This window comes from Nothoprocta perdicaria, unplaced genomic scaffold, assembly GCF_003342845.1.
Source record: "Nothoprocta perdicaria isolate Ctin4 unplaced genomic scaffold, notPer1 scaffold_6, whole genome shotgun sequence".
NCBI lineage: Eukaryota > Metazoa > Chordata > Aves > Tinamiformes > Tinamidae > Nothoprocta > Nothoprocta perdicaria.
Genome location: NW_020455865.1, coordinates 1,887,972 through 1,915,506, shown reverse-complemented (window position 1 = coordinate 1,915,506; position 27,535 = coordinate 1,887,972). Strand labels below are relative to the sequence as shown.

At 34.2% G+C, this 27,535-nt stretch overlaps 1 protein-coding gene across 1 annotated transcript; it reads right to left on the bottom strand.

Moving 5' to 3' along the window:
* Positions 1–2,001: 2,001 nt before the first annotated feature.
* Positions 2,002–26,119, bottom strand: C5 (complement C5). The gene is made up of 41 exons (XM_026049170.1): positions 25,971–26,119; positions 24,963–25,155; positions 24,454–24,616; positions 23,795–23,865; positions 23,580–23,671; positions 22,417–22,499; positions 21,861–21,951; positions 21,460–21,565; positions 20,736–20,862; positions 20,205–20,320; positions 19,762–19,962; positions 18,975–19,178; positions 18,332–18,541; positions 18,001–18,150; positions 16,993–17,122; positions 16,650–16,715; positions 16,367–16,564; positions 15,810–15,900; positions 15,297–15,373; positions 14,530–14,669; positions 13,660–13,881; positions 13,191–13,251; positions 12,511–12,600; positions 12,027–12,239; positions 11,781–11,856; positions 11,020–11,179; positions 10,535–10,630; positions 10,070–10,241; positions 9,296–9,501; positions 8,655–8,807; positions 8,293–8,355; positions 7,537–7,618; positions 6,902–6,953; positions 6,091–6,193; positions 5,436–5,510; positions 5,234–5,339; positions 4,947–5,033; positions 4,459–4,548; positions 3,869–3,952; positions 3,013–3,151; positions 2,002–2,769 (listed from the first exon to the last, which is right to left on the bottom strand). The coding sequence occupies exons 1-41, from the start codon at positions 26,033–26,035 to the stop codon at positions 2,640–2,642; spliced, it is 5,034 nt and encodes a 1,677-aa protein (XP_025904955.1). The 5' UTR covers positions 26,036–26,119; the 3' UTR covers positions 2,002–2,639.
* Between the last annotated feature and the right edge of the window lie 1,416 nt (positions 26,120–27,535).

Here is a 27,535-nt window from a genome sequence, read left to right as displayed (position 1 = left end):
TAAAGCTCTTGGATGCACTGRTCTCGGGCAGCTAGTCAATAAAAATAAAAACGTGTGCAACTTTGTACTTTGGACCAAACTCTCTTCTCAGTTTTACTGAGAACTGAGCAGATTTGTGCCAGCAGCTGGGAAAGGGAAATTTGGCCCTTCATCTGCCACTTTCCTGGAGGCAAGGCAAAGTTTTTAACTGTTGAATTCAGTCATCAAGTGCCAAAGTAACACTCATTATAAAACTACCCAAGTTACAGTAGGCATGTAGTCTACTAGGTCTTAAAATACAAGTAAGGAGTGGCAGCATATGTGTAACTTTTTTTTAAACAGGCAAATCAAAGAACAAAAATAGCATCAGTTAGTGCAATGTAAAAGCAATGGAATATTTGTAGGAATAAAAAAAATACAAGAAGGAAAACCTGAGGAATAAAATCCTTGCTTTCACAGACAGCACATAAAYTAGCTGCATTTACCTACAAAACTCTGAACATCACACCTTGGCACAGCCCAGTTTTGTCTCTGAGGACAGCACCCAATCAATACTGAGAGCATCTAGTATCACTCTTCGGTATCACGAGATTACCTCAACAACCAGGCAACACAGGCTGTGCAGTAACCGTGCCCTCAAGGCACCTGTGCTGGATGCTGCAGAAGCATTTTACAGAAGGGACAAATGTATATGGAGGAAGCATTATCCATATGCTGTTCCTAAGCTTCCTCAGAGGCGTGTGAGCTGCTCATGGCTSCTCAAGCAATGCTTGACACCAGATCTCCCAAACACAGAGATAATCCTGAAAAAAAAAGCAGAAAAGGAATACCTCAGCATGGGGGGCAGTTCATTTAGCACTGAAAATGTACCAGCATAAATYGCCAGTTAATAAACATGCACTAATAGCACACTCATGTCCAACTCCAAAGTTGGAGGACTGCTGAAACGGCCCAAACTAATGTGAGCAAGGCTGGAAAATGACAAGGACTCCTTCACTCCCAAACCGTGCAAATCCAAGTTGTGAAAACAAGACCATATTAAAGGAGAAGAAAAATCAGAGATCGACTTTCTCTAATAAGCRTTATTTCATATATTATCCCCTAAAATACAGTTTCAGGGCAGCTGCCTTGGAATTCTGGTTCTGTGCAAATCCCCCATTATTAAAGGTTTACAGGAAAAGAGAGATTTCGAGATAGAAAACGTTGAGTGAAACAGTAGTAAAAGGGAAATGACAGCATCACAAACCAAAAGTTGCTATGACGTAGCTCTTCTGGATTTAGAAACGAGTAGTCCCTCTCCAGCTCTATGATGTTGTTTCATTGTTATTAATTTCCCCAACCTCTGCTCCCATATCTCCAAGGCAATATTCGCSAGGTGCTTAGGAAGAGGGTAATTACACTATCCTTAAAGCAAGTCCTCCTTAAAGGAGGAGCACTCCGGTGCTCCTAAAGCTGGGCTGATGAGAGCAGCCGCTGCCTCCTACGCCTGCCCCTGTGCAGGGCGCAGACACGCGCACCGCTTTGTCACCCAGTGCTCGCTGTGGTGTCATCTCTGGTCAACCTATACGTTGCCAGGAAATTCAGTGTTTAGCAGGGGGTTCCTGTCTTATAGGAGAATTTTATTGACTAAAATGGAAATCTGGGTAGGATGGAGAAAAAAAAATACCAGCAGAAGTGAAATTAAAATTGGAACACAACACATCACAGTACTTTTTTATTATTAATTAGAAAATAGAACATGGTCAGCAGCTGAACCTTGAGAAACACCCTTGAAAAATTTTTGTTTAAAATACTAATTCTTACTTTAACAAGACCTATGAGAAAAGGATGTTCTTGTGCTCCCTCTGCTGTTTCTATCACAGTGCTAAAATAGCAATCTAGGAGGCTCTGAAGAACTATGTATATTCCTTTATATTCTGTGAGCAATACTGATATCTAAACAAAAAAGTGGTCATTTCTGCTAAGAAGAGGATCAATCAAAAGCAAGAAATGTGTTTTAAAGCTTAAGAGCAAACAGCACCATCTTTATGGAATGGAAACTTTTACACAAAATTTAATGTCACAGAATATTTGGGCATTCTTTAGATTAGCATCAAGTCCATTCTACTAAGATTATGAAGAAAACATGATAGTACACGAGTTCTGGATATTGTTGTGATTTAAGATATATTATTCTTATTTATTTTGCAATTATTACAATTATTTTCAATTAGACTACAGCACTAACAACTCAAACATGGTATTTTTTAAACATGAGCTGTAAGAAACATATTACTAGTTTAAGTTATTCAATAAACAATTTAATTTTTTTTCCCCCTCAAAGAGTTCTGTTTTTATAATACATAGGATTTCAATATTTTTAAGTGTTACTCTGGCACAATACATTACTGCCCATGTTCGTTTTTACAGTCATTTAATTTCAAATCATCTGAATTCAAATATCTTAGCAGTGTTCTGCATTATTCTCCCATGCAAGCTTAAAAAAAATCATAATTTGAACACTTTTATAAAAAAGTGACTAAAAATACAAGAAAAGAACATTTTCCAAGATGAGCCACACATAATTGTAAAATTCTACAAGGAATTAGCAAAGAGCTGACTTCCCCCACCAAATGAGATTAGATCTATACTTCTTATTTTAAAAAAAATCCTTAAGTAAATCAACAGCCATTGATGATGAGATCTTCAGCAAAACCTTCCATTGTATTTAAAAACTCCTGACAAGWTGTACAGACTATATCTGAAGGCCACCATTCAATCCAAGTGCTGGAGTCCAAAGGGTACTGGAATCTAAAAAGACAACAGAAAACACTCACTTGCTTATAAGATATAGGGAGGAAAATATCAAAGAAAAATTACAGTAGAAAATAGATTTGAGTTTATCATCCYGTTTTAAGCTTATGTAGCTGAAAGCTCACATTGGATAACATATCCTGGTTGAACTAAAAGAATTAATCTGTTGTATAACATATCAGAATTAGCACTTCAAGATTAGGATTAAAACTCAACATATGCTGATGATGGTCTGCTTACTTGAAATTATAACCAATGTTTATCTTTAAGGCTTCTTTTCCCATGATCAAATACTGCATTCCAGGGCTCAGCTCAACATCAGCACATGTCTTCTTTTTAACAAATGTTATTTCATTATTTTTTTGAGCAAAAGCCATTCCTGTAGTAGAATAAAGTCAAACATCAAAAATCAGAAAATTCTGCAAAGAAAATTTCCAGTTACTCATATGTATTATATAGAAAAATAATGTTCAACAGTAGAGTGAAGTGTTCCATTTGCTATAGATAAATAACAGGAAAACTTGATAAGATGAAACATATGCTCCCACCAGTCTGAAATTGGCATTCAAGAATTTTTGAATGAAATCTGAATAGCAAATAAGCCTAATACACACAAAGTTACTGTAAGGCCATATACAGCGATCATCTTCAGAGGAGAAATGGGCGAATACCACCTGCGGTTCCACATGGCCTGTAAGAAGCTCCTTTTCTCACAGATAAGATATTGAGTGCTCAGGAACATACAAGAATCTAAGAAGAGCCAAGGCAAGTCATAGCCTTGCATCTCTCCCACTTCAATCACAGTGCATACATTAAGGAAGGACCTTTCAGGAATGAACGGGATAGATTTAACGATTTTTTTTATGGAATGTGTTCACCTTGTTTACAATAGCTATCATGTAGAAAAGCTGTTAACAAATACACTAAGATTGCCTTGTTTAAACTACTTCCCAAAGGAATTCTCAAATGCACTAATGCATGCAATGCATGAAATGATCAGGTTTGACTGTTTTTTTGTCAGTTGTTTCAATGTTCTCAAGCAGATAGTTCTTGCTCTAAATGAAGTAATTACATGCATTAAAATTAGGACACTGACCTCTTTTATATATATCTAGAACAGTTGCAGAATACTTAACAAAAGAACCTTCTTCAGTGCGAGATAAGATGTCCACTTTATAAACTGCAAAATAATAGAAAGCAAACTTTTTAAAAAATACTTTTCTCTGCAATACATTTAACTACAGATGCCTGGGTGGAAAATACTGTGTCCTTTTCCATGACTAATTGCTGGGAAAACTATGGTCACAGCTATACAAATTATGGTAAGAAATGTTAACAAGTTCTGCCCATGCTCTAATTGGTTTGTACACAGCWTTCKGTGATCCYAAAGCCACATGATCGTGTTAGAACRGTGCTGARTAAGAACCACACCATTTATTAGCAGAACTCCAGCTCAGGYTTGGTGGTACACTGACCCTGGTTAGGTGACTTCTGTTCAAAGAGCACTGGGAGCACTTACGTTCCTCTACTCCARTGTCACCTTCATACACTTCATGTCACTCTCAAGGCCAAACCATTTTTATCCCTACAAGCACTACAAGTATAATTGGAGCAAAATGTTTTACAGCAGAAAAAMCAGCATTTTAGTGCCAAAATAAGAAACATGAATGTCAATTCAAATATTACCATACGCAATGTCATTCTGACATGCAGCTTCTCGCCGTGTATCAGCAGTTATCGACTCATCTAGTCTCTCTTGCATCTGACTACACTCCGCTACATTGAGAGAGAAGAGAGTATTAAGATACTGTCATCATATGTCCTCATGTAAAACATCATTCACCTCTATTTGCCTGGAGTAATCTGCTYGAGAAAACACAGGAATTATGGAATTGCATGCTGGAAGAACAGATCTTTAAAAATCAAAAAAATAACCCTTAGTTGCCTGAAGTTAAATCTAGTCAGACATGCATAGGTAAACCGCATACATCTTTCCTTAAATTTTAAAATGTAAGGATTTTTTTTTTTCTGTATTTAAATAGGACAACAGGTATGTTCTTAYGAGGATTAGTCCTTGTGATTAAAATGCCTTTTTTTTTTTTTCCTCCCCCAAAGCATTAAAGTGCCTTTTCCTACCAAATGGAATGGGAAAACATCTTAAAAAGAAAGTTTACCTTCCATGCATTTACATTCATTTCCTTCACATAATCTCACAAGTTTTTCATCTCCATATGGGTTGTATAACATAGTGCACTGTTTATCTAGAAGACCAAATAACAAATATCAAATTTCTGTTAAACCAAGCACATTTCTAGAAAATAGCACTAAAACTAGTAAATCAGAAGTTCCTTTAGAATAAAATATTACGGATTAAAATGCTGCGGAAAAAGGAGCAATGGAACTTTTTATTAGGAAGGAAGGCTTAGAAATAATCATGACTTTAAATATCTGGTACACATACCCGGTGCATGATATTCATAGACAGTGAATGTGGCAGGATTTATCATTCCAACATGGAAAAGCTCACTTATTCTGAATTCAACACAGAGGAAATTATTAGCTGGCACCTATTGAACAGATACATGAATGAAGGAGCCCAAAAGGAAGTATGGTCATTCCAAAGAYGTCTAGTAATGCTTAGAGTTATGGAAAGGATAACATACAGAGTCTATCTGCAGAACAACATGCCCATCTTTAACCTCATAATCTGCTATCAGTTGATCAACTCCACTTGCAAGCTGTAGGGAAAAAAAGACAGAAAAACACGTTTACACCACAGATRAAGATTTTTGGTGTATCTTTCAGGTTTTGTAATCAGTAGTTTTAACAAGATTGAGATTAATATATATATATATTTATTTTAGGTTTGCCTCTTTCTAATGTTAATACCCAGTTCTTCTTTTTAAAGGGAATTTTCCTTTTATTCATTGCATGATGATAATAAAGAATCAAAAAGCTGATTGCGATTTACACAATCATTAGTTAGGTGCATCAACTAACAGTGTCCCCCCTAACATTATCAGATCACAGTAGCTGATCCACTCTATCCTTCCACAGGAGGCAACCACGTTCTAGTTGTTTTTCACTCTCCACTCACTGCAGAGGGAGGCTAGAGGACAAGCTTTAACAACACATCTGGCTTCTGATCAGCTAAAACAGCACCATCTCATTCCTATCCAAATCCCAACATCTAGAATTAGGCAGACTATTCTCATTAGTATGAGAAGCGTTTAGGAGCAATGAAAATATAACAAGATCAATTTGCAATGTTACTTTAAGAAAAAAAAAGAGGAAGAACAAGAAATACAGTAGTCTTACAGTAGACAGGTCTTCTGTATTGGCATCCAGTCCACTAACTAAACCTATATCCATCACAGCATGTGCAGACCCTGACTGTGGCTCTCTCGCACTGGGCTTGTACCTAAAATAAATTAAAAGCAAAAAGAATTATATATAACTGTACTTTAAAAGCAGTTAAACAGACCCAAAATTTAAAAGAAATCTCCCAAACATAATCCCAGAAAACCTTGAGGAAAATTTTACAAATATCTAGAGGCCTGTAAGTCCATAATTAAAAATTTCAGATGCATTATTTCAGATTTATAACATTCTAAAGCATAAAGGAAGTAATGTCAATATTTATGTTTCAGAAGTATCCAGGCATAAATCAAAAATGCTCTCCCTCAAAGTCATGACCTTTGGTCCTACTTTTATTCATACATGTGTGGAAAAGGGAAAAGAAATAAGAGTAAATGCAATTAACAAATGAGATATGGCAACTAAAAACATTTTGATCTCTTAAAAACTAAAGAAATCCATTACAAAAGTGCCAGTTAATATTGGGACAATAAATAAAAATCAGAAGACTAGAAAGCATCTGTAATATTCTTACAGTAATCTCACTATGCACACATAGGGCATTACTGCATTCCACTCTCTGCACTCTAATTCCTTAATAGGTCAACTGGGAATTTCACCTTTGTATGGAGAAACATTGAATGTCATGGTTAGGAAAACCAGGACACTTAGAACTAGCATCTGATGTAAATGAAACCTTCACATGCAAAAATATAGGCTCAGTCACTAGAAGAAAAAAAAAAACAGAAGAGTACAAAAAAACTGTACTTACTTTGCACAAGCCTCTAAGCGCCCAAGGGGCTCACTGGCTTCTCTTCTGTAACCTTTTCACAGCAAGGAAAACCAAATAAGTAATTTTATAACTCTTCAGAAGTAGCAACCCAAAATTCTGATAAAGCATTGTCAGTATTGAAAGTTTGCACAGGAACTCATTATGTAGCCACAAACAAGCAGCACAGTTCTTGTACAATTCAGGTGAACTATCAGTTTTAATGCTTAATGTGCTTTATATTGGTATTATTGAAGCCTCTTCATGGAAAACATGCATTATGTGCCTCTTTATTTAGACTAGAACCCACAGTAGCTTGCAGAAATCACCCCAACCAGGGTCCCTCTCCCATGCCATAATGCTCCTTTTTTTTTTCCTGTGAGCTTTTCGTTCTACTTCCCAATTTAAAAGATTCTTCAAAAAATCCTGAACTGACACAAATACATTAGAAAGTAATTCTCTTCAGAAAAAGAGTCTCAAGGACTAAGAACATCTTTTAGCAATTGATTTCCCAAATTTCTGTTTAGAAAGGGAAAGAATTTTTACTTTATTCTTAATAAAAAATACTTTGTTAAACAAAGCGATTCTTTTTTCCCCCCRACCTTAGTAATAGTATTTAAAGTCATTTTTATCTTTACCATTATCACTTTTTGGAACAATCTTCAGTTCAAAATTACATGTTTCTTCCGAAGTACCAATTATATTATACACTGTCCTCACCTATATACATGCAAATAAAAACAGACAAAATAAAAACACTCAATGTATAATCCTCAAGACCGGCTTAAAAATTAACATTGAGAATATGGAATTAGGAAAATATTACAGAAGAGAAAACAAGTCTGTACAGCTGGATTATTTTAATTGGCACAAAGCCCAACAAATGATCGGCACAGAAACAAATGCAGAATTCTTAAGGAAAAGCCCACCAGTCCTRCTGATTACATTAAAAAGACTGAAAACATTACCTAAAAGGATTCTTATGAGCAGAAATACTACTACATACACAGAAAAAAAGAGTTTTAGATGTTAAGTTCAATGCTAGAAGAAGCTATGAAAGATTAGAAAAAAATACCACGGTAACAGACACACTGTAATTGTTTCCTTGAATAGTGTCAGTGAACAATGGTTTAATGACACTGATGAAYAAGCAAAACAAACAGTAGAAAAATAGAATTAAGCATTTTTTTTTCAAATTGGTCATTGACTGGGGATTTCCCTGTTTGGCTGCCTATGCAGAGGTACTCAATATTGGTGAGCAATCTTTAAAACCTCCTAATTCAGTCTAAAGGTAARGGCATCAAAAGGAATGGCTTATGAGAAATTCCAGTTTCTTTTTCAAAGTCCATATTAACAAAATGCAGTCTTCATTTAAAAAAAAAAGGCACACTTACATTTACTGTAGCTAAGCCAGTGCTACTGCCAGTGCTTACATATATGTCATCATCCAAAGGTGCCTAAAGGAATAATGTTATACAGAAATAGTTAAGTTAATAATAAAGGTAGAACTATCAGCAACAATAATTCAAGTCAGATGATCTGCATTTTTTTTCCTCTGTTTCCCCATTTTTAATACAAATTAATGTCTCATACTATAAATAGCTTCTACAAAACAAYGTATTAAGATTAGTAGAATGGGATTTTTAAAGAACAAAGTCCTCAAATGTCTGCTCTACCAAATCAATCCCCATATACTAAAACAAAAGAGCAGGCTTAGCAGTTTCTCTTGCTTTACCAAGAGAATTTATTCACTCACTGTCACAGTTTTTCCCACGAAATTGTCTTCTGTCAGTTTAATCACGTTGAGATCTCCATTGTTTTTGTATGCAATCTTAACGTTCATGTCCAAACTAAGTCGTTTGACAAGCAGCGAATATTCAGTCAAGGCCTCAAGTGCATTAATTGTATCCTGTCAGAAATCAGTCATAAAGAATTAGTTTTGGGAATTAAAAATAAAAACTTATTTTCTACCACTTAACCAGGAGTACACACAGCAATAATCATCACTATCTAAGTAGCTGAGTAGCTTCTCAGTTGTAAGATAATACCTGTATTTAACACTCTCCGCTTAGACATACTTGGACAATTTTAAAATACGTAAACTACTAAAAAAGTAAGCAAAATTAATAAAGTATTTGTCATTTACTCTTTAATAATTTCTTTTTATAGTTAAAGAAAGAGAGATTGTATGAATTARTATTTTATATAGTACAACTGAAATCAGTGCTTTTCCCACAGAAAGTCATGTTAACAGATTCASCTGGTTCCAGTCCTATATGTAGGACACCTAAGTTATCCATCTGGTCATCTAAAAGTATTTTAATAATTCAAATAGCTCCTTTAAGCCTTGTCAGAATCTGATACTTGAAGAATAGGAACAGAATTCCTAAATCTTACCTGAGTTGAATAGAATCCTCCGCCGTACCTTTGTTCTTCAGACAACCATTTGATAATGGGATTGGCGTAGTTCTTGTCCCCTCTCAGCAGAGCAGTAAGGGCAGCATACGCAGTAGTTTCAACCATTTGGGCAGTAACTGCGTGCGGAGTGTCGCGGTCTAATGCTTTGAAAGTATCTTTCCAAAACCGATAAATCGGTGGGTCCCCTACAAAAATATAAAAGAAGGGTTTTATATTGAAAGACAGCAACAACTGCTCATCAGGCTAAACAGGATGGACCAAGGGTCTACACATGTCAAAGAGAAAGGAGGAACGATTTTCTGCTTTTATTAGGAGATGAAGATGTGCTGTGAACAGCACATCTCACAGAACACTGTGAGGTTCCTGCTAATGACAAAAAGCACTAAAAAGSAAGAGCATTCACAAGAAGCTATGAAGATATTCACGAACCTGTGAGAAATCAGTATGTCTGTGGTACTATTTGGCTGCAAACCCCTTAGATTGGGTTAACTTTTAGAGAGCAAACTAAACATTTTCCTGAAAAAAACAGACCGATATCATCACTCTGAAATCAGACATCCTGGTGCTGAAGATGACCTGTTTTTAAAATGCTCTAGCTTGCCTTCTCCATTTCAAGAAAAACATCCCTTCTATCATGTGTATAAAAATGGTTAAAATATTTCAGTCACATTATTAACCTAAAGAAATTATATAGCTATATTAATATTCTTAAGTAATAAAAACCAAATAAYTTTAAGATAGATTAAGTTGTACCTATGACAAATGCTTCCTTCTTCAGTGCAGAGAACGCTGCCTGTGCCGAGTGATGGCTCAAGTCCACAAGAGCTAAAGCGTACGCACTTATTGCCATTGTAAAGGGGCTCTCGGCAGATTGCACATTTTTCAACAAATAATCTCCTGCTCTGTTTCTAGCATCATGGATTCTCTGAGAAGATGAACAATCTACAGTTTATACGTTAGATTTATTTAAAGAAATACCTCTATGAAGACAAAATACACACACTCAGTATCTTCTACAATAAATGCTAGAATAAAGTACACCAGAATTTTCCTACTGTTCTTCTATTTATTTTGAAAGTCAAAGACTAGTAAAGCAAATAAATCTTACCATCTGACAATGAAAAAAGCCTCTTGAATCTCTGATCTAATATTAATTAGAACCAGAAAAGAAAAAACAGAATCCAAGAGCACGACCCTCAGCAGAAATAAATTATTTACCTGAGTAGGACATATTTTAATTGTCTTCTCAATTCCAATAAGAGAAAATGCTGTGAGATATAAAGATTTTTCTTTRGCTTCTGTAGGTAATGTACCCTACAAAACCAAATACATATAAGTAATTAAATAGAAAAAACAGTTCTCAAAAACAACTTTTTACAGGTTAAATGAATAAAGGAACACACATTTCTTTGGCAAGTGTCAAAYGTGACAGGAAAAAAAAATATAGATAGATATATTGTATATACACATTAACCAACACATTTTCCCTAAGTTCTCAGAAACAGCAAGTAGCTACTTGTACTGGGAAAACAGAAGTATGTAAGAATGTGCTGGATTTCACTTAATTTACAGGACATTAGCAAATTATTTTGCCTAGATGATCTGCTCAAATGAAATTGAAAATATCTTACATTCCTGAAACACAACACGTTTGTTTTAGCTTTTTGTGTAGACACAAAATAAAAATAAATTCATTTTCATACCTGTAGTTTCACTGGTTGRTAACTTGAAAATTCATTGAATGACCCATCTGGCATTTGACAGTTATCAATCAGCCACAGAAGCGAATTACAAACAGAAATGTAATCAAGACTTATATATTGATTAATTTGTCCCAAAATCCTTAAAGCAAAAGCTGTCAACCTGGCAAGGAAATCAAGCAGAATACAGTTGTTTTGATTAGTAGATTGTTTTTTAACCTTACCTGTTCTATATAAAACATATACATATATATATATATATATATATATATATAACTCAGTGCGTCCCTATTTGATATTTCCTAGTTCTAAGTATTGTATTTGTGTGCATAAGGGCTATCACCTTTATCTGCTGCTTACATCCCTACTCTTTGCTTTCATTCATCAGAAGCAGGGTGTTACCTTTGCCCAGGCTTCTGACTTCTGCAGRGAATCTGGGCCTACAGAGTTGCTTTGTACAATTCCAAGACAGGAGAAGGAGTTTCAGAATCATGAGGATTTTGCTCAGTTATGTCAATTTTGTCTGATTGAACACACTAAACTATCTTGTTTGTAATTGAGTCTGTAWTTTCACTTGCCAATCATTGATTTTTTTTCCACACAAAAGATGTTATTTAAGTATCTAGGCACTATTTATATGTCAGGTCCACCTGTCCTACTTACTATGAAGTATCATCTTTTAGAAGTCAGATATAACAGAAAAGCAAAGAATTAAATCAAGATTCTTCAATCCATTTTTTCTGAAGAAAAGATCTCTAACTCACCATGTGCTAGCTTGTCTATTCTTCCACATGCTAAATGAGAAGTCAGATTTTCTGAATGACAAGATGCTTACAATYCCTAAGGAAGACATTAGGCAGATTTAGTGGTTACGGGAAAATATGTATTTATATTTTTTAATATATTTTATATATATAAATAAAATGACATTTGTTCACTCAGCTATACTATCTTAATCAAAGAATATGCATCTCTACAACTCTAAAATAAGAGAAGACTCATTTTTATACCTTCCTTCATCTTTCTTCTCATTTCAGTTCTTGAAGATAAGGTTTTAGGACCCAGCAAATGCCAATTATTTGATTGTTCCAGGTAGTGAAAAACATAAAATACCGGGACAATACTCATAAGCTCTGCCTCTGCGCTGCCCTTCGGTAGGTTAGTAAGAGCACTGATACCATCAGGACTGAGGACTGTGGCAATCACTTCACCCATAAGATGCCCTGYGGAAAGAAAAAAACAAAACAAAATATAAAACTGATTTTAAGTGGTGACCCAAAGTGAATTGTAGGGCAGAATCAGGCTCATATTAGAGAACAGAGATTTCATATTAGTTATTTAAACTTCTGAAGTCATGTCTACATCTTTTCCACAAAAGGAGAACCTAGAAATAAATTCATACCAATTTTAAAAAAAGAAGTAATAAGAAATAGGAGCAAAAGAGGTATAGCAAAAGTAAATACGCAGAAAGCTAAAATTTTTGATTCAATTTACCTTTTACGCTGACACTTCTATCAATTTTTGTTTTAGGCACCAGATTTAATGGAATTTTATAGCGAAATTCTTGTCGTCTCTTGATTAAACCTGCAATAGAAAATACAGGTACAGCATACAGCAGGATCTATTAATCAATTGAGGATTCAGATGCAATTGCAAGACTTAAAGATCACAACCGAGTAACAGAAATATGCCCTAATGCACATGTAAGTTATATCAACTGTTAAACAAACAAAAGAACAGTTTCCAACACTTAATCTTTCTTTGTCGTTGTTGCTAAGAGAATATATGATTTTGACATAGTTTATTATTAGAGGCAAGTATGTAAATGAAAACAAATYTTATTTAAAAATGACTTGCTAATTGGTATTAAGGCTCACTAAGAAAGCTAGATCTTCATACCATATTAAAAGATAAAGGAAATTTTGTATATATCTTTTAATATGGTATGAACTGAATCAAACTATTCTTCAAAGACTAGCTATTTTGAGACGGATTTGTTAGTGTATTAAAGGACAAGAAAACCACAGAAAGGACACAGAAAAGGATTTATGTCAGGAAGGAGAATTGCTGCTTTTTGTTATTACTCAAAATTTGATTGTCATAACTGCATGAAAGAAGATAATAAAAATATAAACAAAGACAGATGAGGATACACATATAATTAATTCTCATACCATAAACACCATTTGGGTCCAAAGTAAAACCTGCATGAAGTTCTCTCTTAATGCCTTCTGGCTAAAATTAAGAAAGAGGAAATAAGCAGAAAATGCAAATACTTTTGCTTAATCAAACACATCGAGCTGAACACGAACAGTTTATAACTATAGTATCTTAGCCTTCATGCTTTTCTATGAATTTGTTTTATTCTTCAACAAAATTTAACATAAGATACAAATAAAAGCTTAGGAAAATATTAAGTTACAAAAATAAAAAAAAAAGTAAAATTAAAAATATATTTCCATGACGTAAGTTGATTTCATGTGATATGATGTTTGATTACATGATCTTTCATGTAATGATTTCATGCGATATCTGGGAACTAGACAATATTAAGACATAGCAATAGTATATTTGATTTCATATACTTCTTTTGAATGAATCAAAATGAAACTCAAAAATATTTAATATTTTTTCTTCCCTTACCATTACACGTAAGGTTTTCACTAAAGTTTCACTATGCTGGCCAGCCAGCAGTGTGAAGTTGATGGTATGAAGACCTAATTCCAAAGGAAGTATTTTGAATTTAATTGGTAACAATGAACCCCCATTTAGATACTTGAAGTCACAACCACGTGTCCCCATTCCAGTAGTTGCAGCATCTCCAAAAGAACAGATTCCATCGTCAGCTGCTATTTTAACACAGAACTGAAATAGAGAGATTAAAAATGTTCACTTTTGACATGAACAGCAGCAAAGAAATATTAAATCAACTATTACAGGGAACATTCCATTACTGTAATCCTATTTCTGTTTGCAATGGGCAAGTGTTACTAACTTTGGAATTACTATTACTTGCACTAGAGACACTTTAAGAAATGGCCACTATCAAGAAGCCACTCTAATTGTCAAACACCTTTGCATGTTTTCTGCATATTTTTGAAAAGTTTCTAAAGTACCTTTTTTTTTTTTTTTTTTTTAATGTATTTCTTTAGGAAAGCTGCTTTCCTATTAAATCCATAGACAATCTACTAGTTCTGGAGCAAATCATTTCCCAAAGCCTATCAACTATTTGACATGTTGTCCTAATGTTTGAAATAGAGAAATTAAATATAACTTTTCACAACTAGAATTGCATCACATTCGAAGCTGTTGACAAGAACATAACATTGTAATCAGAAGCATTGCTGGAGATGAAACTTTTAGCTATGTAACATTGAAAAGTAGGCATTAAATAAACTAAAGCAGCCTGGAGTACTGAAAATCTGATTCATGTATACTTACTACTCAAAGAAAATGCTTTTTCAGTTAATTAAGTTAATATTTTTTCAGAACTCACTAATACCACAAAATTACCTTAATTACAGAATCTCCATAGTTATAAACTGATCCTTTTAGCTCAATTTGTTCTCCTCGCACCACAGAATAAGGAATATAAACACTCAAGAAGATATCCTTTAAAACCCGCACTTCCAGGGGCTCAGCAACACATATACCTGAGACAATGAAAAACAAAAATCATCCTATCCAGTCCATACTTRCAATAAATAAGTTGGAAAAAGCCTTTTCATAGCCCTTTATTGATGCAACCTATTGATGCAACTGGCTTATTGTTTTTTAAAGGTACTTTGAGACTCCTTGGCTTTTCCAAAAGTGACCAAGCTGTTGCATTTTGCTCCAAGTTGCTACCTGCTACTTTGCTAATGTAGCTTTGACTTCTGCTTCCTCCTAAACCTAGGAGCAACTCTTCTGTTTGGCCTACTATATGTATTAGACACTGTTCCATTGTTCCTCCAGCCCCTAAGCTATTGATAGCAGGACACTGCAAAGCAGTCCCAGGGAACAGTCATTAAGTATYTGTACTATTCTTATCCTCCTCCTAGTCAGATATTATGGGTCACTGTGAAAACACACAGGCCAGAGACATCTTTGTTTTGATCAATACAGTAAATTCTTACATTCACAACGACAAATATATTCTGATTTTTTTCCTGATAAACAACCAGGAAAAATCAATTTATATCTTAGAACAACCTGGCAATGGAGAAAGGAAGTTCTGCAAAATCCAAACAGAAAATTTCCTTAATTCTTTGTCTACAATCTAATTTGTCTACAGTACCTACCTTTATTGGATATGCCAACACCTTGTATTTCCCAGGTAGTCAGTGAATCAGGTAGAGTAATAGAGAGAGTCTTTGACCTGTATTTAAAAGTGTTTTCTATTACAGTTAGCACATTTATACATTATCAAAGTTATTTGTTAATGCCAACAACAGGAAGACAGTCTGTGCCCAGAGCAACTCCTGCACRTAATACAGACCCAGATGAGAAAAGCGCTAATGCAGAACAGGACCTTTGGATTTCTGATTGCAAAGGTTTAGTTTTGGCTGACCTTACAGAAATTGGTGTTTAGCAAGGGCAAAAGTGAAAAGAAAAGTGACTTAGACATCAGGCATCCTTTCCCGCACACGGGAGAACGTGGCATAGATARTGTGCTGTATAGGAGTGCATTTTAGCACGTTTCACAAGCTGTACTGTTAAGGCTACCCAGGTTCTCAGTTTCAGCATTTACTTTCTAAAAAACTGATGACTTAGCCAAATGTTAGTAACTGATTGAGAAAGCAGTAAAACAGTACCTTGAATAAACTTGATGAACTTCCCATAACCAGCTTTCAGGGAAATAACTTCGGACATTTACTTCATCCAATTCCAATGCAGACTCAAAATCTGAACACAAAGTTGAGGTAAATACTCATCCATTAGCCAGACACATAACTTGTGGAATTGCAATTGTAGAGGATAGGGAAATGAGAAAATCTGTGGTCCCACTGATTTTTTGKCCAGAGAGAAAAAATATTTGGTTACTTTGGGCCTGGGAACAGGATCCAAAAAAAATTAGTCTCTGTACAATATAGCATTGCCTATGAAGTTTAGCATTGCCTTCAGAGACAGTGATGTTCCCTTATTGCACATATGCTTTTTTAAAATGTAGATGAAACAGTTCTCCAGTGCAGCCCTACCTGAATGAAGAATCAGACAAGATCTTTTTTACATTCTGGCAAAATTTCTTCTGTAATAACCCTGACATAATAAAGGGAGGTTAAGTAACAAAGCAATCAGCTCTGTGTCTTTCAATATTGTACGTGAGGTATTTCATCACAAGTCCACCCAAGAGTTAAACTCCAGTACTTACGCATTCTTGCCAGTATCAGGAGCTTATTAGGCTCTGCCTGCCGCAGTCTGTTGGCAAATTCGCAGCACTCTCTGAATGCTGAAATGCACTTTTCACCACTCCGAATTCGTCGAGCTCTATCACTGCAAGTCTCACTGACTGGATATGCTTTTACTCCAGCCATACAACACTTCTGAATTTCCCTACTATAATTGGATACTGAAATAATAAAATAATTTAAGAGACGTGATCTTTTTTCATAATTATATATTGAAATAGAATTTGAAATAGAATTTTTAAGCACCTTTCTGGAGTATCTGTTCCTTGAAATCAGATCTTTTGGTTCTTAAAGTTTCACTGCAAGTTTCATCTGTTGGAGAGAAAAAAAAAARAGAKAAAAAACCCAACCACACACAAYTGTTTTTGTAATAGCATATATAATTACTTTAAAGCTAAAATTACATTTTCTATTATTAAAAGTTATACTCATCTCAGTTACTATAACACTAAGTTTTTCTTCCTCAAAATCATATTTCTTGGTACATGTGTTCTCCAATGGCTTTATTAAGCCCCAACACTGTGTGTCACCACAGAACACTTCAGAAAATAAAAGCCACAATTTTATGTCTAAAAAATACATAACATACCTGCTTCATTTGAATCATCAGCATTTGCATTAGTTAAAAATGTAAGCCCAGCCATTCGAAATACGGCAACGTTGTTCTGTCCTCCTCCAGCACCACAGCCAAGGTCACTCTTTTCCAAACGTAGCATCATCTGAGAAAAAAAGTATATCATCAGCTAATTAAAATGTGAATCTCATTATATGGCCATCACAGCTTTTCAAAAAGGCCATTTCTGTCTGAAGGATATCTTCACAACACACCAAAAGGTGCCATTTACTAATTACCTTAGCTAATTCAAGCACCAGAACCAACATAAACACTTTGCTGTGACACAAAGCTAAGGTAGCAAGTCATGTTGAATCAAGCAGAAATGTTTTACTAATATTGCTATAACACATCCAGTACATTAGTCTGTCGAAAACCACCGGGGGTATTTTCATCTGAATGGTGCTACAGAACAGATTCAAACGATACAAGGTTGTTSCAAAAGCCTTTCTCTTCCTGGCCTATATACGTTGTATCTGATTGTTCAGAATTGTTGAAGAACTGCAACAGTTTATCACAGGAATGGAAAGCTTTCAGTCACCATGACATTCGTAATTTGTATAAACRCACATATATTAAATTCCACAAAGACTGGAAAACACTATAACCCACTGAATAGAGCTTGCTATACACYTTTCCTCCATGCCTTAAAAACAGTCTGATTATAGGAAATATTAAGAAACACCACACTTCTTTAAACAAGGAGCTCTCTAATACGGTAAACTATTACTGGCCAAGTATGAATGGTTCTGGTGAGTCATCTCAGAACTGTCTTTAAAACCACAACTTAATTTTACTGGAAATCAAAACATCAAAAAACAATTATTTTTATTGTTTTTAGTTGTCAGTTTTTAACTTTTATTCTGAACTGAATTGCTCTTTTTCCTATTTTCATGCTTGTTGAATGCATGAACCACAATAACAATTAGAATATGAACATGACACATATAGGAATTTATTTTTCTTTTGTGGCTACTACTTAACTTTTTCCACAGCTCTCTTTCCTCTTCCTGTGACTCCATACACTGCTTTGTCAATAGATGACAAAGCAACAAAGGAATTGAACTCTGTTTTCATGTTAAGTGATGTGATTTCCCCTGGCTTCAGTGTCTGTTTGCTTGACCACAGCTTAATCTGTAAACTCAGAACAAATATTGGTCATTTTAAAAGCATACTGTTATAAAATAAAAAAATAGGCATCCAAAGGCAAACATCTTCAATGTGTGAGGAAGTGTTAAAGAACTTGAGTAATTCCATGTGCAAATCTCATCATGAGTGCACACCTACAAGTTTTAGTGTTCGATTTACTACTCACCTCAAGACTATTCCCACACTTCTGTTCCACATTCAGCCAAACTGAATCAGCTACTAACTCAGCAGTTTCTTCTCCCATGACAATATAGTAAACAATAAGACGGGCTGAAGGAACCATTTCTTGGGTTATCTGAAAATGTAGATGCTCATAATCCAAATCCTTATTTCTTTCTTGAGTTCCAAAACTAATGATCTTCCCTTTTGACATTAACTACAATAGAAGGATGAAGAATAAAAAAAGTCAAATTTTATATTGAATATATTTCTAACATGCAATAATTATTTCACATTTAAATATAATTCAATATACACAAAAGTGCATCTGGAATGAGTTTGTCTAGTTCAAGGGAAGGGGACCCTTCCTCATCCCTTAAAAAAGCAGCACTGGTAATAATTAATACAGGGCTGACAAATATTTTCACTGAGACTGATTTCTCTCTAACTCTTCTTTTCCCCCCACCCTCACTTTTTAATTAATTGCTCATATCAACATTTTATATGACAAAAGCAGTAGAAAATCTGTAGAGTTTTCTGAACTGCACACGCTTAATTCTAAGGATAACTCTTGACAGCAGAGCTTCTTCATTCTAGACCATTTATTTAATCACAGTACAATATTTCATATAGAAACATTCGTTACTTACCAAATAGCTGTAGTGATGTATTTTATGAATATAGTGACTGCGTGGGTATACATTAATATTTATGAAATCGCCTACTTGCACGATTTTGTGATTTGAAGCCCAGTCAATATAAAGGTAACTCTGACTTAATGATGAATAAGCTTTTGCTTCATATGTTTTAGTTGCTTGGTTTTCATCTGAAAGACTTGGATCTGCAGTTCTAACCTAAGTGGTATGAATATCAGAAAAAGCTTTATAGTAAAGGAGGAAACAAAAATTGGATGTCTTGAATTCCAGGTAGCTTAAGTACAAAATTATATTTCAAAAAACAAATTAGCAAAATATTAAAAATGTTCTGTAAGGCGTTGTTCAGAAGAATTAATAAATTAAAGGCCAAGCAAAGGCTTTCATGTTTTCTTTAATAAAAAGGTCATCAAATCCAATTAAAATGTTAGTATAGAAATTGAACATATAAGTAGAGCAGAGAAGGTCAATAATATGTCTCTGCAGAGTGAGATAAGCATTTTCAGAGACTTCATTGTTACATGATTCATTTAGATCCTGTATTTTAAAATATTAAGAAATTATGTGACAAATTAGGATACACACTTTTTTCTTATTCTCAGAAAAAAAGTTTTAGAACAATATACAAATGATGCTTTGCTGTAGTATTTAYATTTCATAACTTTGATCACAATCTCAAGTTTAGAAATCGCTTACTTTTGAGTGCAAAAACTTCCCATCAATGTCGCTCATTGGCAAAAGTACACAACTAATTCATCAAAGGAATTAGAGAATTTAAACTCACTTTAAATTCTAGTATTTTGTTATTAGATGGGATATTAACAACAAATAGAGCAGTTCCATCATTCACACTTGTTTTTCTTCTACCAGCCTCTGAGCCCTCAGGTATCAGCTCAGTCTCATCCATTTGCTCGCTCAGTGATTTTGCGGTGACAATTACGGGGAGGTTTCCAACGAAGTTATCTACAGTGTCTTTCACCTGCACCTGTTCAGTGGAATATAGAAATTCTTATGAGAATGACAGCATTTTTCAAGCAAAAATATAGCAAAAGATACCACTATTAGTAGTATTTTCTGTAGTTTCTAAACTTCAACAATAGTAAATGAAAAATATGTCAATGAAGTTAAAAGCATTTTAAGGGTGCTTATGACAACACATGCAAAGAAAACTTCTGCATTATAGGCTACATGTTATAACATGCAAAAATATTACTTATGTTAATTAACCTTAATGAAGAATGGAAGTCCAGGCTTCACGAAGAGAGGAGTGGCAATCAAGTTCAGTTTGTAAGGAGAGACAGCATATATGACTCCATCAAACTCTGCTTCACCACTGAGGCCACCTAAGGAAATATTATGTCCCCTTTAAGAATTATATCCTAGGGCCTGTATTTTCTCCATTTGCCTTCAAAGGGTAAGTTGAAAAAAATAATGATAAATTACATATTTTATTACTATTTGTTTTATACATAATAATCATTATATACAACATAATATTAATACAATTGTAAGAATAATCTCTGTGCTACAATGAAGTCTTTGCACATAAGGATTCAACCCTTAGTAGTATGCAAACGTAAAAAGACATTTCTCTTAAAAAATTTAATATTGAATAGGTTCTTCTTCCCTGTAAGCTTTTGGAAGAAGGACTTCTGAATACTAAAGGAAGTTTGATACCAAGAACATTATCTACATAGTTTTGTTTTCCTATTTAGTTGATGTGCACATGTTCAAAAAACTAGCTAAAAAGCAACTTACCTGAAGATTCTAGCACTGATGCTGCAATATACAGGCGCAACCCATCCAATTCTTCTAGGCTTTGATATCCTATAAAACCAACTGCTTTTTTGCTGTTAAAATCGATTTCAGCAACTCCATTTATGATCTGGAAATGAAATAAAAATAATTTATAATCAGTAATTGAGAAATATCCTATAAGATATAACGTAAATAAATCCTACTTTAAATGTGCTTCTGTTTGATATCTACTTTCAGAGGAACCCAAAAGCAGGAATGTTGTAATAAACAATTTGTTGTTCCTTAGAACTACTGATAATTAGCCAACCAAAGCCACATGTTGCATGTGCTGTATGCAGGCCCAACAAGAGGCAGGAACAACACATATTTCCTTGCTGATACAGGAAAGGTAATGCCTTTTATCATTCTTGAATGACGAAAACAAAGAGGCCAGACTAAATGAGAGAAAAAGAATTGGCAGAGAACAAACTCCCCATAACATATCAATCGAATTGCAAACTGCCTACTATCATGGTACAGTACCATAACATTTATCCTCTGTTTGATTTCTTTTGCTTATGTTACAAGCTTATGTAACATAGTAAAATCAGTTGCTGTCAATGCAACCTAGAAATCAGAACTCATTTTCATCAAATTTCACAGGAAAACTTTAGAGGGATTAGATCAGTTCTGAACGGAGTACCCAAAGCCTAAAGAAATGGAACTTTTTTTTTTTTTTTTTTACCTTAGTTACATGCAAAGCATGAGGCATCATTTTTTTCCCAGTTTCTTCAATTATTCCAAAACGAAGGAAAACATCTGCACTTGGAACCTTTTTATTATAAAAATAGCTAGGAACAAAAGAACAATAGAAATGCTTGTAACATGACCATTCTAATGGCTACAGCAAAGCATTCATATTCAGAGCAGAAGCATTTCCTAGGCAAGGAATAGAAAGCAAAGCRTCAAATACTACTTTTTCTCCCCTTTTTAAAATAAAATAAAATAAAACACTCACTTTAAAAAAAAAAAAAAAAGATTTGAGGACTAGGCTTCTTGTCAAAAGAGAAGAGAGAGAAGAGGAAGATTTCTGGATAAAAGAGATAAAAGAGATAACATCTAGAAAACATATCCAAAATTCCTTACCTAGCTCTCACAGTAATCCTGAAGTTCTCAAATTTGTCAGAGCTAATAAAGCTGTGTTCTGGCTGTATGATAATAGAAAAGCTTGGCATTGCTAAAAATTGAGCAGAAAATAAMGCAATTTAGTTATATTTTTAGTTATTAAGTTGCAGCCACTCAGGAGGAGACTACTACATGGGCTTCAAAGAATAATCAGTCATTTTCAAGTGACTGGAATTACATTATAGCCCAAAATAAAACCATCTGTTTGTCCACAGTGAAGTACAAATCATAAAAGCCCCAAGTTATCTGCAGCCAACCCCATTCCAGATATTCTGACATTATGGCCGTGTCAAGCTGGCCCAGCAGACAGAAGAATGGCTATCTAGAGAGAAGCTGTATTAATACAGTCTAATACTCATGTGACAATTTAGCTTGAAGTGACATTGCTACATGGCACTACACTACATACAAAAGCATTGCGTGGTTTAATCAAAAGGCCAAGTGCTAACTCAGCCACTTCTGGGTATATTATTACATTTCCACAGCATAACAGTCCTGTATTGTGTGCACACATTACCATATTCCTTTACTTCAAATTTTGCAACAGCTGAGGTTATGAAATTCTTCTTGTACTTGGCTTCAATCTTCCAAATTCCATACCTACAAAATGTCAACAACCAAACACAATATTACTTCTGAATATAAAAATTAAGCTGCTTGCTTTCTTTATTACTATATAGAGGGAACATGTATGTTCACATCTATTTTTAAGAAGATTCTGCTTGTTGTTTTTTATTATTTTAAATTAAATGGACTAAGGATTATTTTAAAGGGTTGATAAAAATTTGAAAATATATCATTATTTACATTGTGTCCATCATCAGTGTCATCAGTATCTTTTGTTTAATGATTGCAAGCATAAACCTATGCTGAAGGCTCCAAATGTAAACAAGATCACAATTTAAGTTCTAGTTCTCACTTGCAGTATCTTGTGCTTTCACAGCAAGCGAATTCCCAGCACGCGACCATCTCAAATAATGTAAAACAAATCAACAAAGCTCTACTAACAAAACTTTGTACTATGGCCTAAAACAACCGTTTACAGTAACTGAATCAACCAAAAAGGTCATGCTGAGTGAAGACTATGTAAATCTACAAGCAATTTGCATTGCAAAAAAAGCATTTTTAAGTGCGTGCTCTCGTCCTTCTGACCTGCCAGTGACTCTTCAGCACCCTCTCAAGGCAAAAAGGAGAGCCGAGGACGCATTTATCTTGTATGCTGCTGTTGGTGATTTGTATGAATACAGAAATTTTCATTCCTCATAACTGGTATACCTTACATAATGCTTCAATCTTTACTGAAGCTTTTTTATTATTATTATTATTATTATTTTCTTCTTCAGTTGAATATGATAAACTCATCACTTACTGTTCTCTAATTTCAGTTATATCACTTCCTACATCTTCTCACTTTCTCTCATTATTTTAGAAAATTTCACAGATTTGAATTACAGAGAGTGAGCTTTCTGTTTGGCTCTAGGAAAAAAATGATGATTTAGAAGTGAAAGAAGAACACCTGATCCTAAGTTCYTTATTTGTACTGGGTTGCATGTAATGCCAAATGTTAGAACTCTTGAGTTTCAAGTTATACATATACTGTGTATCAGCAAAAGACTCTGATGGTCCTTAAGAAAAGGTAGTATTCTTAATTATTCACAAAAAAATACTAAATAAATCTACTTAGGATTAGAAGGAATCTTGAAGTCAGGAAAAGAAACTATTCCAGTAAAGTCATCTTCTTCTGTAATATCCACTTTTACTCCATCAGGATCCTTTAAATCATAACAGAAAAGAAGCAGAAGTTATTGATCATTCTTATTAAAAGTAAAATCTTCATTTAACAATTTTAGTCACAGACTGGACAATTGTCAATATTAAATTCAATTAAAACATACCACAAAAGTTAGGACAGTTTCTCGCCGAGCTGGCTGCAGTTCTTCGTTCAAAGAATAAACTCTGACTTTCACTGTAAGAATTGTTACAATAAATTATAAAGTCATGCTTTTATAGAGACCAAAAAGCAAACCTTTTTATCCATACAAATTTATTAAATCTTCAGGATCTACAAAATGCTCTTGACCTTTCGTCAGCATGGTGCTCAAAAAATAGACATTTCTTYCTGGGGAAGGAAAGAAAACCCTGCACCAACACTTTTTCAGATTGAATGATTCCAGTGCAAACTGAATCTTTACCATCACAATTCCAGCAAATCACCTTGATGAGAAGGGAGCGTATCAACCAATAACTCTGTTATTATTTTCTTCAATATTTTTTTTTTGCATATTCCCATCAAAATCTTTCAATCTTTATGCCTCATGTTAATAATTTATGCTGTAGATAGCAGGGGCTGAGTTGGGAGGATATTGGGAGATGTAATTAATTTATATAAAATGATAAAAACACCAGAAGTATTATTCTAATTAAAAAGCTAAGTAGTAACTAATRACAATATAACATGACTAAAGCCTAAAGTACATTTAAATTCTAATTCCTCAGCAATCTTAGCAGGTTTTAAAAATTAACTGATAGCCAATAAAAATAAGTATGATTTTACCTGACTGATCAGGAGTATAAATAGGTTTGTCTGTCTGAATAAAGAGAAATCCATTCTCATAGGAAACTGCAATTTTTTTTAACCTTGTAAAATGTGGAGAAACCGCTTCCAAATATATATATTGGACTGTATTTGCTATTCTTGGTAAATCTGCTGGTTGAAGCTGGGGAAGATGAAACATGCAGAATTTTAAGAAATATTAAAATGTTTTTCAAGTAGTATTTCTTCTATTTTTCTCTAATCTCTATCTGTATAGGAATTACTTTCCTGATGCTAATTCATATCAAATTACAACATCATCCACAACTTCATTACACTAATTTTATCCAGTCAGTTCAATTTCAGACAAACTATAGCAAAATCAAGTGCATGTGGCAAACTGAGGAATCAGGGCCCTACGTTTCTCTCGCCAGCTTAAGTAACTGGGGACTCATTGCTGTGGCCTTTTTTGATACYTATGACCAAATGACAACAATAATTACACAAGGAAGAGAGTCTGAAATCATTACCGTTAATGTTACAGCATCCTGGAATTTTTTGGCTGGYGTTAAAGACGCATAGCCAGAAGAATAAGTGACAAGCTTATCTGGAAAACTTTTTAAAGCAATGTTGACCGAAAATTCCTTCTCATAACCAAAAGCTTGAACTACAACTTTTTCAGATGCTCCAATTCGGAAGATCTTTGGTGCTGTAAGGACATATCTGTATGCAAAACGTAAAACAGTGAATGGGTAATGGAACAATACTTTTTCTTTTGTATTTATTACTTTCATTTATAATTGACTTACATACACACAGCTAAAACAAACAAGACAGAAATCTGGTCTGGTTACACTAGTCCACCAGTTAGGGACCATGTAGTCTAATTTGAAATGTTTTTATGAAAACTCTAACATAAAATTACAAAATAACAGCTTAGGTAAGCTAACGTTTACAGATATGATCCTRCAGACATATGGGGCACACGTAATATGACAAACTACTCACATGGAAATAATTATTCCTTTTGTCAGCTTAAACGCTGCAAAACTAATCCTCCAAATAGGTRCATACTTGTGTAATATTCCCACCACCAAACCCCTCACTGAAACCAATGAAGTTACTCACAATAAAGGCAATTTGGAGGTTTGAACCCAAAAAAGTGCTACTAAGTAGAATTTAAAAAACTGTATTTAAATAAGAGCATTCATCAGACCCACAGCAAAAAATACGTCCACAGTCAAAACAGTGAATATCAGCTTTATTTCCTAACTTTTCTGCAAGTTTGTCCTGTCTACACATGCAGAACCCATGGCACACAAGGAGATGAATCTTTCTTTGGCTGCAAATATATTACAGAGGCACCAGTCTCTTTTTAGGCAGAAATCCCACGTACACCAYTTGGAATTTTGTTCATGAAAACAGACCAGATTTGCATAGTGGTCTTTGCCTTTACTTAAAATCTGCATCTATTTACTTAAAAGAGTAGCTGACAGTCAAGTAACATTTCCAGTAAATACTATATTTATTCTACTTACGTTTTATCTTGACATAAACTTGTTCCAGAAAACAGCAAAACAAAGAGAAAAATTAATATAGCCATAGCGTCACAAATAACAAGCCATAAATGCCAGCAAATATGGATTAAATTGTATTCGGTTTTTACAGATGAACAGAATATCAGCAACACATTTCACTAACAGTTAATAATTAATCACAGATCTTGTTTTACTACAACGTGACTCCACTCTCCAATCATCAAGACTTCATCCTCCCATTAACTTTCAAATAAGCCAAAAAAGGTGAATTTAGGAATTAAATTTAGCACTTAGGATTTTTTTTTTTAATATGTATAACACAATCCTGACTATATCTTTCTAAATCTTCTGTTTTACAGTTACATAGAAAATCCCTTTCAGAGGTAGCTAAATAAACAAACAAAAACACATTGAAATTTTCTTTCAGAAAATATTTTCTCAAAGCTTTTGTTTTATATTTATTTCTGAAGGGGGAAAAAAAAGAATTATAATCAAACACAGTATATTTCTTAGATTGGAAGTTTCCTTTCTTCATTTTGAAATAACTCCCACCTGCAAAAACCTTTTAATCATTTACATTCCTAATTAGGCCCTTCCCTGAGCACTTACAACTAGAAATAAAAGTGTAATACCAAAGGCAGAGATCTATAATACATACTATTTAATATAGCATTTGCCCAASAAAGATTGGCAAGGGAACCTCTGCAAGCCTGACATCTAAGCACGGTACCTCAGCAAATTCATAAATAGTTAAACTRAAGTTGTGCAAGACTCTTCAAGTTTAAACAAATACTGTAGACAACCTTTACGGGAAGAGACATTTACAAAACATTTCTGATCAATATAGAATTAAATTATAAAAAGAGTGACATAGGCTCCTCAGCAAACGTAGGTAATAAACCACATGGAAAGCACCAATATTTGGAACAAAAATCTCATAAAAGCTGCTGATTGCTATTGAAAATAAGGGTCCAAATATCTACTATCCAACATCAAACTACGAGAATTCATAAAATAAGTTTAAATGGGTGATTAAAGAAACAATGAAGATTAGTAGAACATATTTTAAAGGTTTAACAATTTTGATTGTTAACTCATTATAGTCACAAGTTATAAGCCCTGACCTAAATCATTTCCGTTTTGGCCTACTAGATTTTCTATCCTCCATCTCACACCGAGCTGCATAGAACTGAAACTAGCACACAAAAAAAATCCTTTTATAAGAGTTCAACTTAAATATGAAAGTAGCAATTTATTTATGCCCACATTCAATTTGTCATGATCAAACATGCTATGCATTGCCGATGTTTCATATTTTCATTTTCATATTTCAATTTCATGCAAAAGGCTTTCATATGGTGATTTAGCCTTTTATTAACCAGACTTCTGCACAAAAATTCAGAGAATCCACCGTTGGCAGCTGAAAAGCTTTTCCATCTGTGCCAAACCTCAGTATGTGCAAAGGGTGAAGAAAATAAAAAATAAAAAAAAAATAAAAAAAAAAAAATAAAAAAAAAACACAACCCAAACCCCAAATCTCGGCCTCATTTTCACCTCCCCTCGGG